Below are 14,047 nucleotides of genomic sequence, written 5' to 3'. Positions count from 1 at the left end.
GAAAAAACCTGGAATATTCATGTATTTTTTACATATATTTCAGTTAGCTAAGAATCTTACCTTGTCCAGGGACAAAAGATCTAGAAAATTGGGACACAATAGAAAGAGGTGTTAACGTGGGACGGAGGTTTTTCATGTTTGATAGTTGAACTGGTGCTGGTGATTGGGCTGGTGAGGTGGCAGGACTATTTAGTTGAGGACTGTGCTGTAACTAGAGTAAACATGACACAGAGATATTGGTCCCTGAGAAGTCTGTGATTTTAAATTTATTTACTTGACTATATCACATATTTACAATATTAAAATCCTGGACACAACAACATTAATATTACTATTTGACAAGCACTGGATTTATTTTGTTCCTCTCCAGAAATGAATTCTCTTTTTAAATACAAGGTTCATAATACAAATGATCTCAGAGAAAAAACCAAATCATACCTGTGTAGCACTGTCTAAAGTGCTAAACTCTGTGGATTTCTGTCCTCTTTGATGGTCACAATAATATTTATTTTGTTTCCATTGAGGAGGTGAATGGGTTCGAGGCTGAGGATTGTTGGGTATATTCAGCTGCATCATTACTACTCCTCCACCTGGTGGTGGAGCTACCGCTACAAAACAAAAAGTGGGAGGCTATTGTTAGAAATTACTTCATTATGCAACTCGTGCTTTATTTACTGAAAATTAGGAAAGTGACAAAAAACAGCTAGTGAGATAATAGGTTGCTGGTTTTTGAAAATACAGGGATTTGTCTTCTGTAGAATATTTTATTTCCGCTACCAAATAAAATCCTTATAGATCACTTAAAAGGGAGATAGCAGGATTTGTAAAGCTGAGTTGAGCTATTGACACTTTTAATATCATTATTCAAACATTTTCTAAGCAAACTGTTCTATCAAGCAGTAGTTGAAAATGCTCTAAATTTACCATGGTTTTATTTTCTGAACAATCATTAGAGCAATCGTTACTTGAAGACAGGTGAATATGTAAAGCAAAAAACCAAATTATTAAAAATTGAAGTCTAAGCCAGTGTCAAGGAATGCTGTACATTAGGCAAAAGTAGCTGGATAAAAATAAAAACTGTCCATTATGCTTCATGGCAATTAGCAACGATATGCTCAGTGTCTTCTTTTTAAGAAAAGTCACCAGTAAAAAAACAAGCATAATATTTAACTCTTATATAGTGCTTTGCATCAGAGGAAGCTGGATTAATCCCTAACACTCAAGTGAGGCTAACATCCTCATTTACAGATAGGCCGGTGAAAATGAGCGAGTGAGTGAGGGTGGGGGAGAGGAAGCGACAAAGGGGGGGGAAATGGAGGGACCTCAGGGAAGGGGCAAGGGTGGTCGGTTTAGCGCGATTAGAAAGTTGGCAACCCTAGAATAAGGCAAATGGTTTCATGTAAGAATTTATTTTAATTGTCCATCTTTATAAAGAGCCATAGAGACCACAAGCCACACATTTTACCACAAACTGCTTTTATTTGATTGGTGTTACCGTATATTTTGGAAGACGCATTTTTAAATTGGGAAGCTACCAAAAATAGTTGCTTATTGTTTCCACTTCACTACGCAACAGATCAGTTAACTCTCACAAAATGCCCCATGGTTTGGCCACATTTCTAAACAAATAATTAATTGCAGGGTTTTATGGTGAGGTCTCATATTACTAAGACTACATTATTTTTACAAAATATACTATGCTATGAAATGTTTACTAGTACTCTACATGAAGTTCTATAAATGATTAACACTAAACATCAAAATAAATGAAGTAAAAATAATATTTTGCACATCTAAATTTTCTTCCAGCCTCAGCTCAAAAAGCACTTTACAATGTCAGGGAAGTAGTATCCACGTTTTAAAAATGAGGAAACTAAGTCACAGAGTGGTTTGTGACTTGACCAAGGCCACTAAGGGAGTCAAATGACAATATAGGGAATAGAACGTAGAACCGTTGATTTAGTGCTGTTGCTGTAACCTCCAGACCATGCAGCAACAAATATCATATGTATATCATAATGTACATAATATAAATATGCAACTATATATATAGGGAGAATATATGATGGGAGTACTTGTGGCACCTTAGAGACTAACAAATTTATTAATGCATAAGCTTTCGTATAGCATATAGCATGAGCTATAGCCCACTTCATCGGATACACAGAATGGAACATATAGTAAGAAGATATATATATATACACACACATACAGAGAAGGTGGAAGTTGCCATACAAACTGTAAGAGGCTAATTAAGCCTCTAAGGTGCCACAAGTACTCCTGTTCTTTTTGCAGATACAGACTAACATGGCTGCTATTCTGAAACCTATATGATGGGACTGTATAAGATTTTATTGGGCATGGTTGTCATGGAAGCATAATTTTGAAGTGGCAAAGGCATAAATGAAGACTGCATTTCATCCTGAAAGTTTGCCAATTAAACCTCTGAATTACAGATCATGACATATGCAGTGTCTATATGTCACATATTTTACTGGGATTATTTTTGTAACTCTCCATCTGTTCAGACAGACTCCCTTAGCACTAGGAGTCCAACTGCTGAGACTCAGACTGAGGAAAAAAAAATTTTTTTATAAAACCTCTAAAAGTTACCTAACACAGCTTCTCTAAACATAAAAGTTTCACTACCTAAAAATGCTTCTCTAACACAAGAAGTGACTCTGTGCTCCCTGTAAGTACTCAGTCCCATTTTCTGACAAAAACAAAATCAAAAGCATTTGTTTCTTTCTACTCCTGTCAATCCTGTAGAGCCTATACAGTCAAGAGAAGAAGAGCTGATTTTTATTACACTAAGCTTAATATTAGAAAGGGGTATAAAAATTATCCAACAAACTTCTCATATGAAACAGTTTATAGGGCAATGGCTCTCAAAGAGAGGAGTGTGAGCAACTGGTCTGTTCCTAGGACTGATATTTATATGAGATATTTCTAATCTCAGTTCTAAACTTGTCTACAATAGAACCTCAGAGTTATGAACACCAGAGTTACCAACTGACTGGTCAACCACGCACCTCATTTGGAGCTGGAAGTACGCAGTCAGACAGCAGCAGAACCACCCTACAACTATAATACAGTACTGTGTTAAACGTGAACTACTAAAAAAAATAAAGCGAAACTTTAAAAAAGATTTGATAAGGTAAGGAAACTGTGTTTCATTTAAATTAAGATGGTTTAAAGCAGCATTTTTCTTCTGCAGAGTAAAGTTTCAAAGCTATATTAAGTCAACGTTCAGTTGTAAACTTTAACTCAAAACAATTATCAAAAAAACCCCTATGACAGCTATCCAACGCAAAATCAAGAAGTTAAAGCTTCTACAGCACGCCATAACCCACTGAACACCTTTGGAAGAAACCGGAGTACCAGGACCACCATACGGATACTAAACAACACTCCAATGTCATCAATTTATCATCAAGACTACCCCTAACTGGATCTGAATTATCTGTACTCTCCAGGGGACTGAACTTCTGCACCTATCACAAAACCTGATATCATACTAACTTATGAAGAACTAGAAAAGACTTCTTTCACTGTCTCTACCTCAACAGATTATTTTGCAACAATCATGACAACCCACAACTGCCAGCCCCTACCAATTCATAGGAAAAATTAATCATCTGACTGGACACCCCAAAACCGACGAAACCACACATTTTATCATTACATCAACAGCTTCAGGAAAAAAATTGTCTGTGAAATCCTTAAACATATCACAATCTCTCCACCGCTAAGAGGACAGCTATACAGTCCCTGAAATCCAACCACCAGATAGTGATCAAACCAACAGAAAAGGTGGTGCCATCATCGTCTTCAACTGTGATGACTACGTTAATAAGGCCAACCAAAAACTCTGACACCACTATAAAGATGACTCCACAGCACAATTCACCAAAGAATTTAAGAATAACCTCTAATCCTTCCCCGAACACCTCGAAAAGAAACTCCGCATCCTCATCCCCCATGAACCCACCCCAGAGACCATCTACATGCTTCCCAAGATACACAAACAAGGGAACCCAGGTAGACCTATCCCATCTGGCCATGGCACTCTTACTGAAGGCATATCAGGATTCATCACCACACAAAGGACCAGGTTCCTCCAGGACAAAACCTACTTCCTCCAGAAACTCTGCTACATCAACAATCTCCTTCAGAACACCATCCTTGAGGTCACCCCCTCCACCCCGATACAGCAACAACACTCACATATCTACCCCAAATACACTGCTTCAATAGAGGGGAAAAAAAACCTTTCTGACAGCACACCCTTAGTTGTCACACTGGACACCATATGGGGTATCATCAAACAATTACAACTCCATACTTGATGGTGACCACGTCCTCAAGGAAATCTTTCCTGAACTCCATCTTCTGGTCTTTGTACCCACCAAGCTCATCAGAAGCAAGCTCTTCACAGACTGAGACACACCAATTCAAAGCTGCACCAGACTCTGCCAGAAAAACAGATGCAAAACCTGCAGACATATCTCCACTACTGTGATCATAAATACCCCCATAACACACCTTTCAAAACTCATGGGTCCCACTAGGCCCACCCCAACATGTGGTGTACCTCATCCAGTGCATTATATACCCAAAAAACTAAGTAGGTGACACCAGGCAATCACACAGAGACATTATAAAAAGACAAACACCATGAGTAAGGCCTTACTTCAATAGCGGGATGATTGTCAAAAAAAGTTGTGGCGGAGTTGCAGACAAGCCATGGAAAATCACAGGAAAGTAATAATCGACATTATTATTTGCAGTAATAAGGTCCATTATTACTTTTCCGTGATTTTCTGCTGTTGGCTGTCCAGGGTGGAGAGCAGGAGCCTGGGGCTGACAGCAGGGGCTCCCGCTGTTGGCCACCTGGAGCTGAGCGCAGGAGCCCAGGGCTGACAGCAGACGTCCGGGGCTGACAGTGGGGGTCCCGCTGTTGGCTGCCTGGGTCTAAGAGCAGGGGCTCCTGCTGTCAAAACTGCAGTGGAAGTAGAATATTGCGGGATCTGCAATTTCTGCAACATTGCAAACTAAGCAGGGCCTTACCCATGAGTGAACATGTTTCACAAAATGATCACTCCATATATGATCTCTCACCTTCAAAGGAAATCCGCACAACACCTTCAAAAGACAAGCCGAGAGCTTAAAATCATACCTCTAACTAGGCAATAAAAATCATGGACTTAATGAAGACAGTGGATTTATGGCTTATTACAACAATCTGCAACCCACTAGCCCCCCTTTTTTGTCCTATGACTGGCCACTTAACTTTGAATGGTCTCTTACAACATGTGTTAACTACTTATGCTAAACAATCTGTTCCAACTTGTATTCAGCTGTGACACTGAGTACCTTTCCCAGACCTGAAGAAGTGCTCTGTATAAGATTAAAAGCCCATCTTTTTCACCAACAAAAATTGGTCTAATAAAAAAAAAATATATATCCTCACCCACCTTGTCTCTAATATTCTGGGGACAAATATGGCTACAACAACGCAAACTAAGGTTTGTAAAACACTTTGTATGTGAAAAGCTCCATACGACTGCTACTATTATTATTATAATAATCAGATTTATTTATTTATTTCAGTACATGCACAAACACACCATTTTATTCTGAAATGTGGTTTAAGCTAGCTAGGTGATTCTGCCAAATCATGTTCTCATCTGGAGAAACTTGCCCCCAATAAAGCCACTGAAATTAGCCATTGTTTTGTCTGGAGTTTCATTTTTTAAAGTTTATAATTATATCAGTGGAGGGAAGGTCCGTGGGGGATAAAGGAAACAATGAGTATACTTCATACAGACACAATTGATAACCTGACTAACTATTACAATTTGATAACTTACTATACTTCTTTGGACAGAATGGTTGTTATAAACTAGGAAAGTAAAAACAATGAATAAGCCTACCATATACAAATCTGGGAGGAGTTAGTTCCCCTTCACCTCTAGTTGAACAAATTACTGTCCCCCTGCCCATAGCTTGAAGAATGCCTACTATTTCCACACCTCTCCCCCAGCATGACTTCTCCATTGTTGTTCCTGGTTCAACTAATGAAGTCTAGAATCTGTCTCCTGAGCACAGGAGCTAAGTACACTGCTGCCATGATGTACCCAGCCTCTGCTGGATCAGGTGCAAAATGAAGTCTCAAACTTAGATGTCCCAATTCTAGACTATATGGCCAGCTGGAAGGAGATACAATCATCTTTACAGATTGACAACCATCCCTATTGAATAACTCTAAGGAGATCCACCAATAATTTAAATTTTATTCCTTTTTAAAACATACGTGGAACCCCAGCCTATATAAAACCATAGGAACCAACAAGATTTAGGAAAGTGAATTTGAGCAGAAGTTGCACAAAAGTTCCAAGTTTCAGAGTAGCAGCTGTGTTAGTCTGTATCCGTAAAAAGGAGTACTTGTGGCACCTTAGAGACTAACAAAAATATTAGAGCATAAGCTTTCGTGAGCTACAGTTCACTTCATCGAATGTATACAGTAGAAAATATAGTCGGGAGATTTTATATACACAAAGAACATGAAACAATGGGTGTTATCACACAGATTGTAACAAGAGTGATCAGGAAAGGTGAGCTACTACCAGCAGGAGAGCAGGGCAGGGGGAACCTTTTGTAGTGATAATCAAGGTGGGCCATTTCCACCAGTTTACAAGAATATCTAGTCAGGGGACACCATCATAGGGCCTAATCAGATCAGCCACACTATCAGAGGCTCGTTCACCTGCACATCTACCAATGTGATATATGCCATCATGTGCCAGCAATGCCCCTCTGCCATGTATATTGACCAAACTGGACAGTCTCTACGTAAAAGAATAAATGGACACAAATCAGATGTCAAGAATTATAACAGTCAAAAACCAGTCGGAGAACACTTCAGTCTCTTTGGTCACTCGATTACAGACCTAAAAGTGGCAATTCTTCAACAAAAAAAACTTCAAAAAGTGACTCCAACGAGAGACTGCTGAATTGGAATTAATTTGCAAACTGGATACAATTAACTTAGGCTTGAATAAAGACTGGGAGTGGATGTGTCATTACACAAAGTAAAACTATTTCCCCTTGTTTACAAGAACAGTAGGAGGGGAAATAAACTGCTGGAAATGGCCCACCTTGATTATCACTACAAAAGGTCCCCCTCCCCCCCCCGCTCTCCTGCTGGTAATAGCTCACCTTTCCTGATCACTCTTGTTACAGTCTGTATGGTAACACCCATTGTTTCATGTTCTCCGAGTATATAAAAATCTCCCGACTATATTTTCCACTGTATGCATCCGATGACGTGAGCTGTAGCTCATGAAAGCTTATGCTCTAATACATTTGTTAGTCTCTAAGGTGCCACAAGTCCTCCTTTTCTTTTCTTTTTTTTAAAGTTCCAAACTGTAACACGTATAATTACTATGATGTATTGCAAGTTATAAATAGTAAGGGAGAAATATTTCAGTAAACTCCCTTGTCTTTCAAAAATGATCTCTTCATTAATAATTTAATTTGTGTTTTCAATTTTCTCCTGTCAACTCTCAACCACATATACAAGCATGGCATACTGAAATATGTCATTACATTTTAGAGAAAAACTGTTAATAAGTTTCCATAACATGAGGCAAACAAAAGTGAGAAATCAGATTAAATCCCCAGTATAACTTAGTGACATCAGCTGCTGGTTTTAAAATATATCTATAAAGTTAATGCATGGGTTAATTCTAAATTGCCCCCTTTCAGCCGCATTTATCAAAATACACAGCATAATAACAACTAGAACTTTTTCTTAGTCATTCAGAAAATGTAGTTCTGTTTACTTCATCAACCACCAAAGTTATATTCCCATACCTGTACACTGTTGTCCTTGAAGCTGCTGTGAGTTGCACGGGGAAGATGTTCTAGGAAACTGCATTGGCTCTGATCCTGGAGGCTGCAAATATCCTACTGATGAACTGCAGTAAAAAATACGAAGGTGACATAAATGAGAATTAAAAAGTATTTTATATATATATATATATACACATATATACACATACACACACACACACACACAATATTTCAACCATGGCTTTTGAATTAGTTGACAACACATGCTACATACAGGTAAATGGAATTTTTATACCAATTCCTGAAAGAAAATAGAATGCTTTTTTTTTAATAATATGCATTATCTGCTTTTCTCTGAAAACAGAGACTAAAAAAGAAATTTCAGGACTCTTCACACCTCATGACTTATGCCTGGTCTACACTAGAAAGTTGTATCACTTTGACTATACTGGTATAGTTAAAGTAGCATAAGCTCTTAGTGGGGATGAAGTGATAGGAGTATGAAGATGCTTTATTTTGGTATTCCCTTCCAGGAAAGGGAAGAAACTTTACTGGTGATAAGGTAACTTTACACCAGTGTAACTGTGTCTACACTAGGGGTTGTACTATATAATTATTTCTGTAAAAAGAGAAATTAGATATAATTTAAAAATGTAATTATTTCCTGTAAAAACAGCCTCATCCCCAACAGGTTTAGCTGTACAAGAACGGTGTGTGGACCAGGACTTAGAGAACAGCAGTCTACATCTTTTCATGTCTGTGCTCTGAAAGATATTGTTAATTTTAAGAATAGTTTTAGAAACTGTTAGTGACACAAAACCTATCTACAAGCAAGAAAGCTCAAATACAAAAATGTGTGCATCGAACAGGTCCTCCAGGAAAGTTTTCAGACTCCTGGGTCCAAAGATTACAATGTCTGTTAGTAAATGTAAACGAGAATAAATGTAGAGGACAGGAAGACATAATCCACCAACATTTTGGCCATAAATAATTTGCTGACTTCTATGAGTGCAGAAACAATGAAGATGGTGATAGCTTTTGGCATGAATGATTATTATAAAGTATACAAGTAAAATAGATGGACAGAGGCCCATATAGGATGGACATTGTGGATCTCTCTCTTCTCCATGTTCATTTTCACTTTGTTTAATACCCTGCCTCACAGTCTAATTCTAGGCACCCCCAAATTCTCCTATCAAGGCCTCCACAAGGTGAAAAAGGGCCACCATCTTCGCTGAGGGTACCCTGAAGCTTTAGTCCCATTGACAGTAATGGGGGAATCAGAGATGGACTGAAATTTGAAAGATAGAAGGCTGAAGTCAGAAATTCATGAAATCCCTTTAAAAATATTGAGAGACTTGCAACAAAGTTATATGAGTTGGGAGCACTGAGAGTAAAGAGCCACAGAATTGGGCCTTAAAGTTGCTTACAAATTTAAGAGGCTTTTCTTGTATACCTTGCATAACCACGCTTTTATTTTGGCTTCAAAAGGAGCATTGGCTGTGCACGGAATGCAAGGTTAGACTGAAGGCCAGGGAGCAGAACAGGGAATTGCATGCTGGCTCAAAGCGAGACAGCCAGAGCAGGCTGAAGGCAGGAGATCAATGGAGAAGCCTACTCGCTGACTTCTCAGGGCCAGAGAGCTGGACTCACAGGAATCTTGAGTCCTCAAAGTCAATGGCTCTCTCAGATCTTTATTATTGTCCTTTCCCAAAAATCACTTCTGTGACAAACCTAGTGACTAAAGAAATCTCTCCAAAATGTTAAGTGTCATGGCAAAAAGGAATTAATGCATTTCCTGGGGCTTGGCGTAAAAACAGTGTTCACTGAACAAGTGGCTCTCAACCTTTCCAGACTACAGTACCCCTTTCCGCAGTCTGATTTGTCTTGCGTACCCCCAACTTTCACCTCACTTAAAATCTACTTGCTTACAAAGTCAGACATAAAAATACAAAAGTGTCACAGCACACTATTACTGAAAAATTTGTTTACTTTCTCATTTTTACCATATAATTATAAAATAAATCAATTGGATATAAATATTGTACTTAAATTTCAGTGTATAGTATATAGAGCAGTATAAACAAGTCACTGTCAGTATGAACTTTTAGTTTATACTGACTTCACTTGAGCTTTTTATGTAGCCTGTTGTAAAACAAGGCAAATATCTAATTGAGTTGATGTACCCCATGGAAGACCTCTGCATACCCCCAGGGGTACGCATACCCCGGTTGAAAACCACTTCCCAGAATGATTCAGCAAATACTCAAACTAGAAATTCTGTTACAATAAGCTACTTCCAGAAGTAACCTGAGAATCTTTTTGTTTTGATTTGTGTTCTACCTACCTTGCATGAATAAGAATTAGTAGTGGAAGCAAAAGTGGATGGAAACCTGGGAGGCAGTGACTGTGAGATGGTTGTGTTCCGGATTCTGACATAAGGAAGAAAGGAGAGCAGCAGAATACGGACCCTGGACTTCAGAAAAGCAGACTTTGACTCCCTTGGGGAACTGATGGGCAAGATCCCCTGGAAGAATAACATGAATGGGAAAGGAGTCCAGGAGAGCTGGCTGTATTTTAAAGAATCCTTATTGAGAGTGCAGGAACAAACCATCCCGCTGGGTAGAAAGAATAGTAAATATGGCAGGCATCCAGGCTCTGTGGATGAGGGGAAAGCAGTGGACATGTTATTGCTTGACTTTAGGCAAAGCTTTTGATACAGTCTCCCACAGTATTCTTGCCAGCAAGTTAAAGAAGTATGGGCTGGATGGACTATAAGGTGGATAGAAAGCTGGCTAGATCATCTGGCTCAACGGGTAGTGATCAATGGCTCCATGTCTAGTTGGCAGCCGGTATCAAACACAGTGCTCCAAGGGTCGGTCCTGGGGCTGGTTTTGTTCAATATCTTCATTAACGATCTGGAGGATGGCATGGATTGCACCCTCAGCAAGTTTGAAGATGACACTAAATTGGGAGGAGAGGTAGATACGCTGGAGGGTAGGGACAGGATACAGAGGGCCCTAGACAAATTAGAGGATTGGGCCAAAAGAAATCTGATGAGGTTCAACAAGGACAAGTGCAGAGTCCTGGCACTTAGGACGGAAGAATCTCATGCACTACTATAGACTAGGGACTAAGCGGCTAGGCAGCAGTTCTGCAGAAAAGGACCTAGGGATTACCATGGACGAGAAGCTGGATATGAGTCAACTGTGTGCCCTTGTTGCCAAGGAGGCTAATGGCATTTTAGGCTATATAAGTAGGAGCACTGCCCGCAGATAGAGGGATGTGATCACTCCCGTTTATTCGGCATTGGTGAGGCCTCATCTGGAGTACTGTGTCCAGTTTTAGGCCCCACACTACAAGAAGGATGTGGAAAATTGAAAAGAGTCCAGAGGAGGACAATAAAAATGATTAGGGGACTGGAACACATGATTTATGAGGAGAGGCTGAGGGAACTGGGATTATTTATTCTGCAGAAGAGAAGCATGAGGGGGGATTTGATAGCTGCTTTCAACAACCTGAAAGGGGGTTCCAAAGAGGATGGATCTAGACTGTTCTCAGTGGTAGCAGATCACAGAACGAGGAGTAATGGTCTCAAATTGCAGTGGGGGAGGTTTAGGATGGTTATTAGGGAAAAAATTTTACTAGGAGGGTGGTGAAGCACTGGAATGGCTTACCTAGGGAGGTGGTGGAATCTCCTTCCTTAGAGGTTTTTAAGGTCAGGCTTGACAAAGCCCTGGCTGGAATGATTTAGTTGGGGATTGGTCCTGCTTTGAGCAGGGGGTTGGACTAGATGACCTCCTGAGATCCCTTCCAACCCTGATATTCTATGATTCTAATAGGAAATAAACGTTACATAAAAATATATAGTTTTTTTACCTAGCTGTAAGAAGTGGCCACAAAGCTACTCTAGGAACTAATACTGAAAATACTAAGATCCTGAAGCAAACTCTGTTAGGGGACTGGAAAGTAATAAGCAGGTTATTGAAGATCAAGTTACTGAATTACTCACCTTAAATTATTCTGTTGACCTGATGGAATGACACTGTAATAAACAGGTATTCCTGTTGTGGGCAGTCCTTGATTAGACTGACTGGGAATTATAACAGGCTGCTGATATGTCTGCTGGGGCATTCCTTGGGAACCTTGAGGCACTGAAACCTAAAGATTGAAAACATGTGAAGACTTATTTTCTTTTGCAAAAAAGTTCCTCCTCTCCCTCCAGACCACTCACACCACACAAGAGTTTGTTAAAAATATAGCTAATATTAAACACTAAAATGTATGTTAATTCCATAATTACCCTATCAGAGACATTACCTATCCTAGAAAATTCCCCACCTGATTATCTAACTACATATTCTAACAATTCAGTTTTTGATTAACCTGTGGAGTCTGATATATTTAAAATCAGAATTGTAACAGATTTAATATTTATGTAACAAAGACTTAAGTAAAATAATATGCAACTAATTGAATACGTAAAGTTATCAGGCTACATTTATAGTATGAAAGCAGTTAAAATTAGGACTGTCAATTAATCGCAGTTAACTCTCACGGTTAATTCAAAAAAATTAATCACGATTAAAAAAATTAATCGCACCATTAAACAATAGAATACCAACTGAAATGTATTAAATATTCTGGATGTTTTTCTGCATTTTCATATATATTGCATTCTGTGTTGTAATTGAAATCAAATATTTATTCAATACAAATATTTGCACTATAAAAATGATAAAATAAATCATATTTTTCAATTCACCTCAAACAAGTATATGGGCTCAACAAGTAGTGATCAATGGCTCCATGTCTAGTTGGCAGCCGGTATCAAGTGGCGTGCCCCAAGGGTCGGTCCTTGGGCCGGTTTTGTTCAATATCTTCATTAATGATCTGGAGGATGCTGTGGATTGCACCCTCAGCAAGTTTGCAGAGGACACTAAATGGGGAGGAGAGGTAGATACGTTGGAGGATAATAGGATACAGAGGGACCTAGACAAATTAGAGGATTGGGCCAAAAGAAATCTGATGAGGTTCAACAACGTGCAGAGTCCTGCACTTAGGATGGAAGAATCCCTACAGACTAGGGACCGAATGGCTAGCCAGCAGTTCTGCAGAAAAGGACCTAGGAGTTACAGTGGATGAGAAGCTGGATATGAGTCAACAGTGTGCCCTTGTTGCCAAGAACGCCAATGGCATTTTGGGCTGTATAAGTAGGGGCACTGCCAGCAGATCGAGGGATGTGATCGTTCCCCTCTATTCAACATTGGTGAGGCCTCATCTGGAGTAGTGTGTCCAGTTTTGGGCCCCACATTACAAGAAGGATGTGGAAAAATTGGAAAGAGTCCAGCGGAGGGCAACAAAAACGATTAGGGGACTGGAACACATGACTTATGAGGAGAGGCTGAGGGAACTGGGATTGTTTAGTCTGAGGAAGAGAAGCATGAGGGGGGATTTGATAGCTGCTTTCAACAACCTGAAAGGGGGTTCCAAAGAGGATGGATCTAGACTGTTCTCAGTGGTAGCAGATCACAGAACGAGGAGTAATGGTCTCAAATTGCAGTGGGGGAGGTTTAGGTTGGATATTAGGAAAAAGTTTTTCACTAGGAGCGTGGTGAAACACTAGAATGCGTTACCTAGGGAGGTGGTGGAATCTGCTTCCTTTGAAGTTTTTAAGTTCAGGCTTGACAAAGCCCTGGCTGGAATGATTTAGTTGGGGATTGGTCCTGCTTTGAAGAGCGGGTTGGACTAGGTGACCTCCTGAGGTCCCTTCCAACCCTGATATTCTATGATTCTAAGTACGGCAGTGCAATCTGTCATCAAAGTGCACTTTACAAATGTAGATTTTTTTGGTTTATTAACTGCACTCAAAAAACAATGTAAAACTTCAGAGACTACAAGTCCACTCAGTCCTACTTCTTGTTCAGCCAGTTGGTAAGACAAACAAGTTTGTTTACATTTACAGGAGATAATGATGCCCTCTTCTTATTTACAATGTCACCAGAAAGCGAGAACAAGCATATGCATGGCACTTTTGTAGATGGCATTGCAAGGTATTCACATGCCAGATATGCTAAGCATTTGTATGCCCCTTCATACTTTGGCCACCATTCCAGAGGACATACTTCCATGCTGATGACGTTCATAAAAAAAATAAAAAAAAACACGTTAATTAAATTTGTGACTGAAC

At 39.5% G+C, this 14,047-nt stretch overlaps 1 protein-coding gene across 8 annotated transcripts in view; it reads right to left on the bottom strand.

The window, feature by feature from the left end:
- Nucleotides 1-14,047, bottom strand: part of R3HDM1 (R3H domain containing 1) — a 163,914-nt gene that overhangs the window by 6,218 nt on the left and 143,649 nt on the right. For all 8 annotated transcript variants that reach the window (XM_084643971.1, XM_084643965.1, XM_084643968.1 and 5 more), the window contains 4 exons: nt 11,870-12,018; nt 7,879-7,982; nt 439-608; nt 61-211 (listed from right to left, as the gene is read on the bottom strand). In XM_084643971.1, coding sequence (XP_084500097.1) covers nt 61-211; nt 439-608; nt 7,879-7,982; nt 11,870-12,018 — 574 coding nt within the window. The remainder of the gene's footprint in view (nt 1-60; nt 212-438; nt 609-7,878; nt 7,983-11,869; nt 12,019-14,047) is intronic.

The sequence above is a fragment of the Lepidochelys olivacea genome (assembly GCF_965140295.1).
Source record: "Lepidochelys olivacea isolate rLepOli2 genome assembly, chromosome: 11".
NCBI lineage: Eukaryota > Metazoa > Chordata > Testudines > Cheloniidae > Lepidochelys > Lepidochelys olivacea.
Note: the sequence above shows the minus strand (reverse complement) of the source record. Positions and strands in the feature narration are given on the sequence as shown.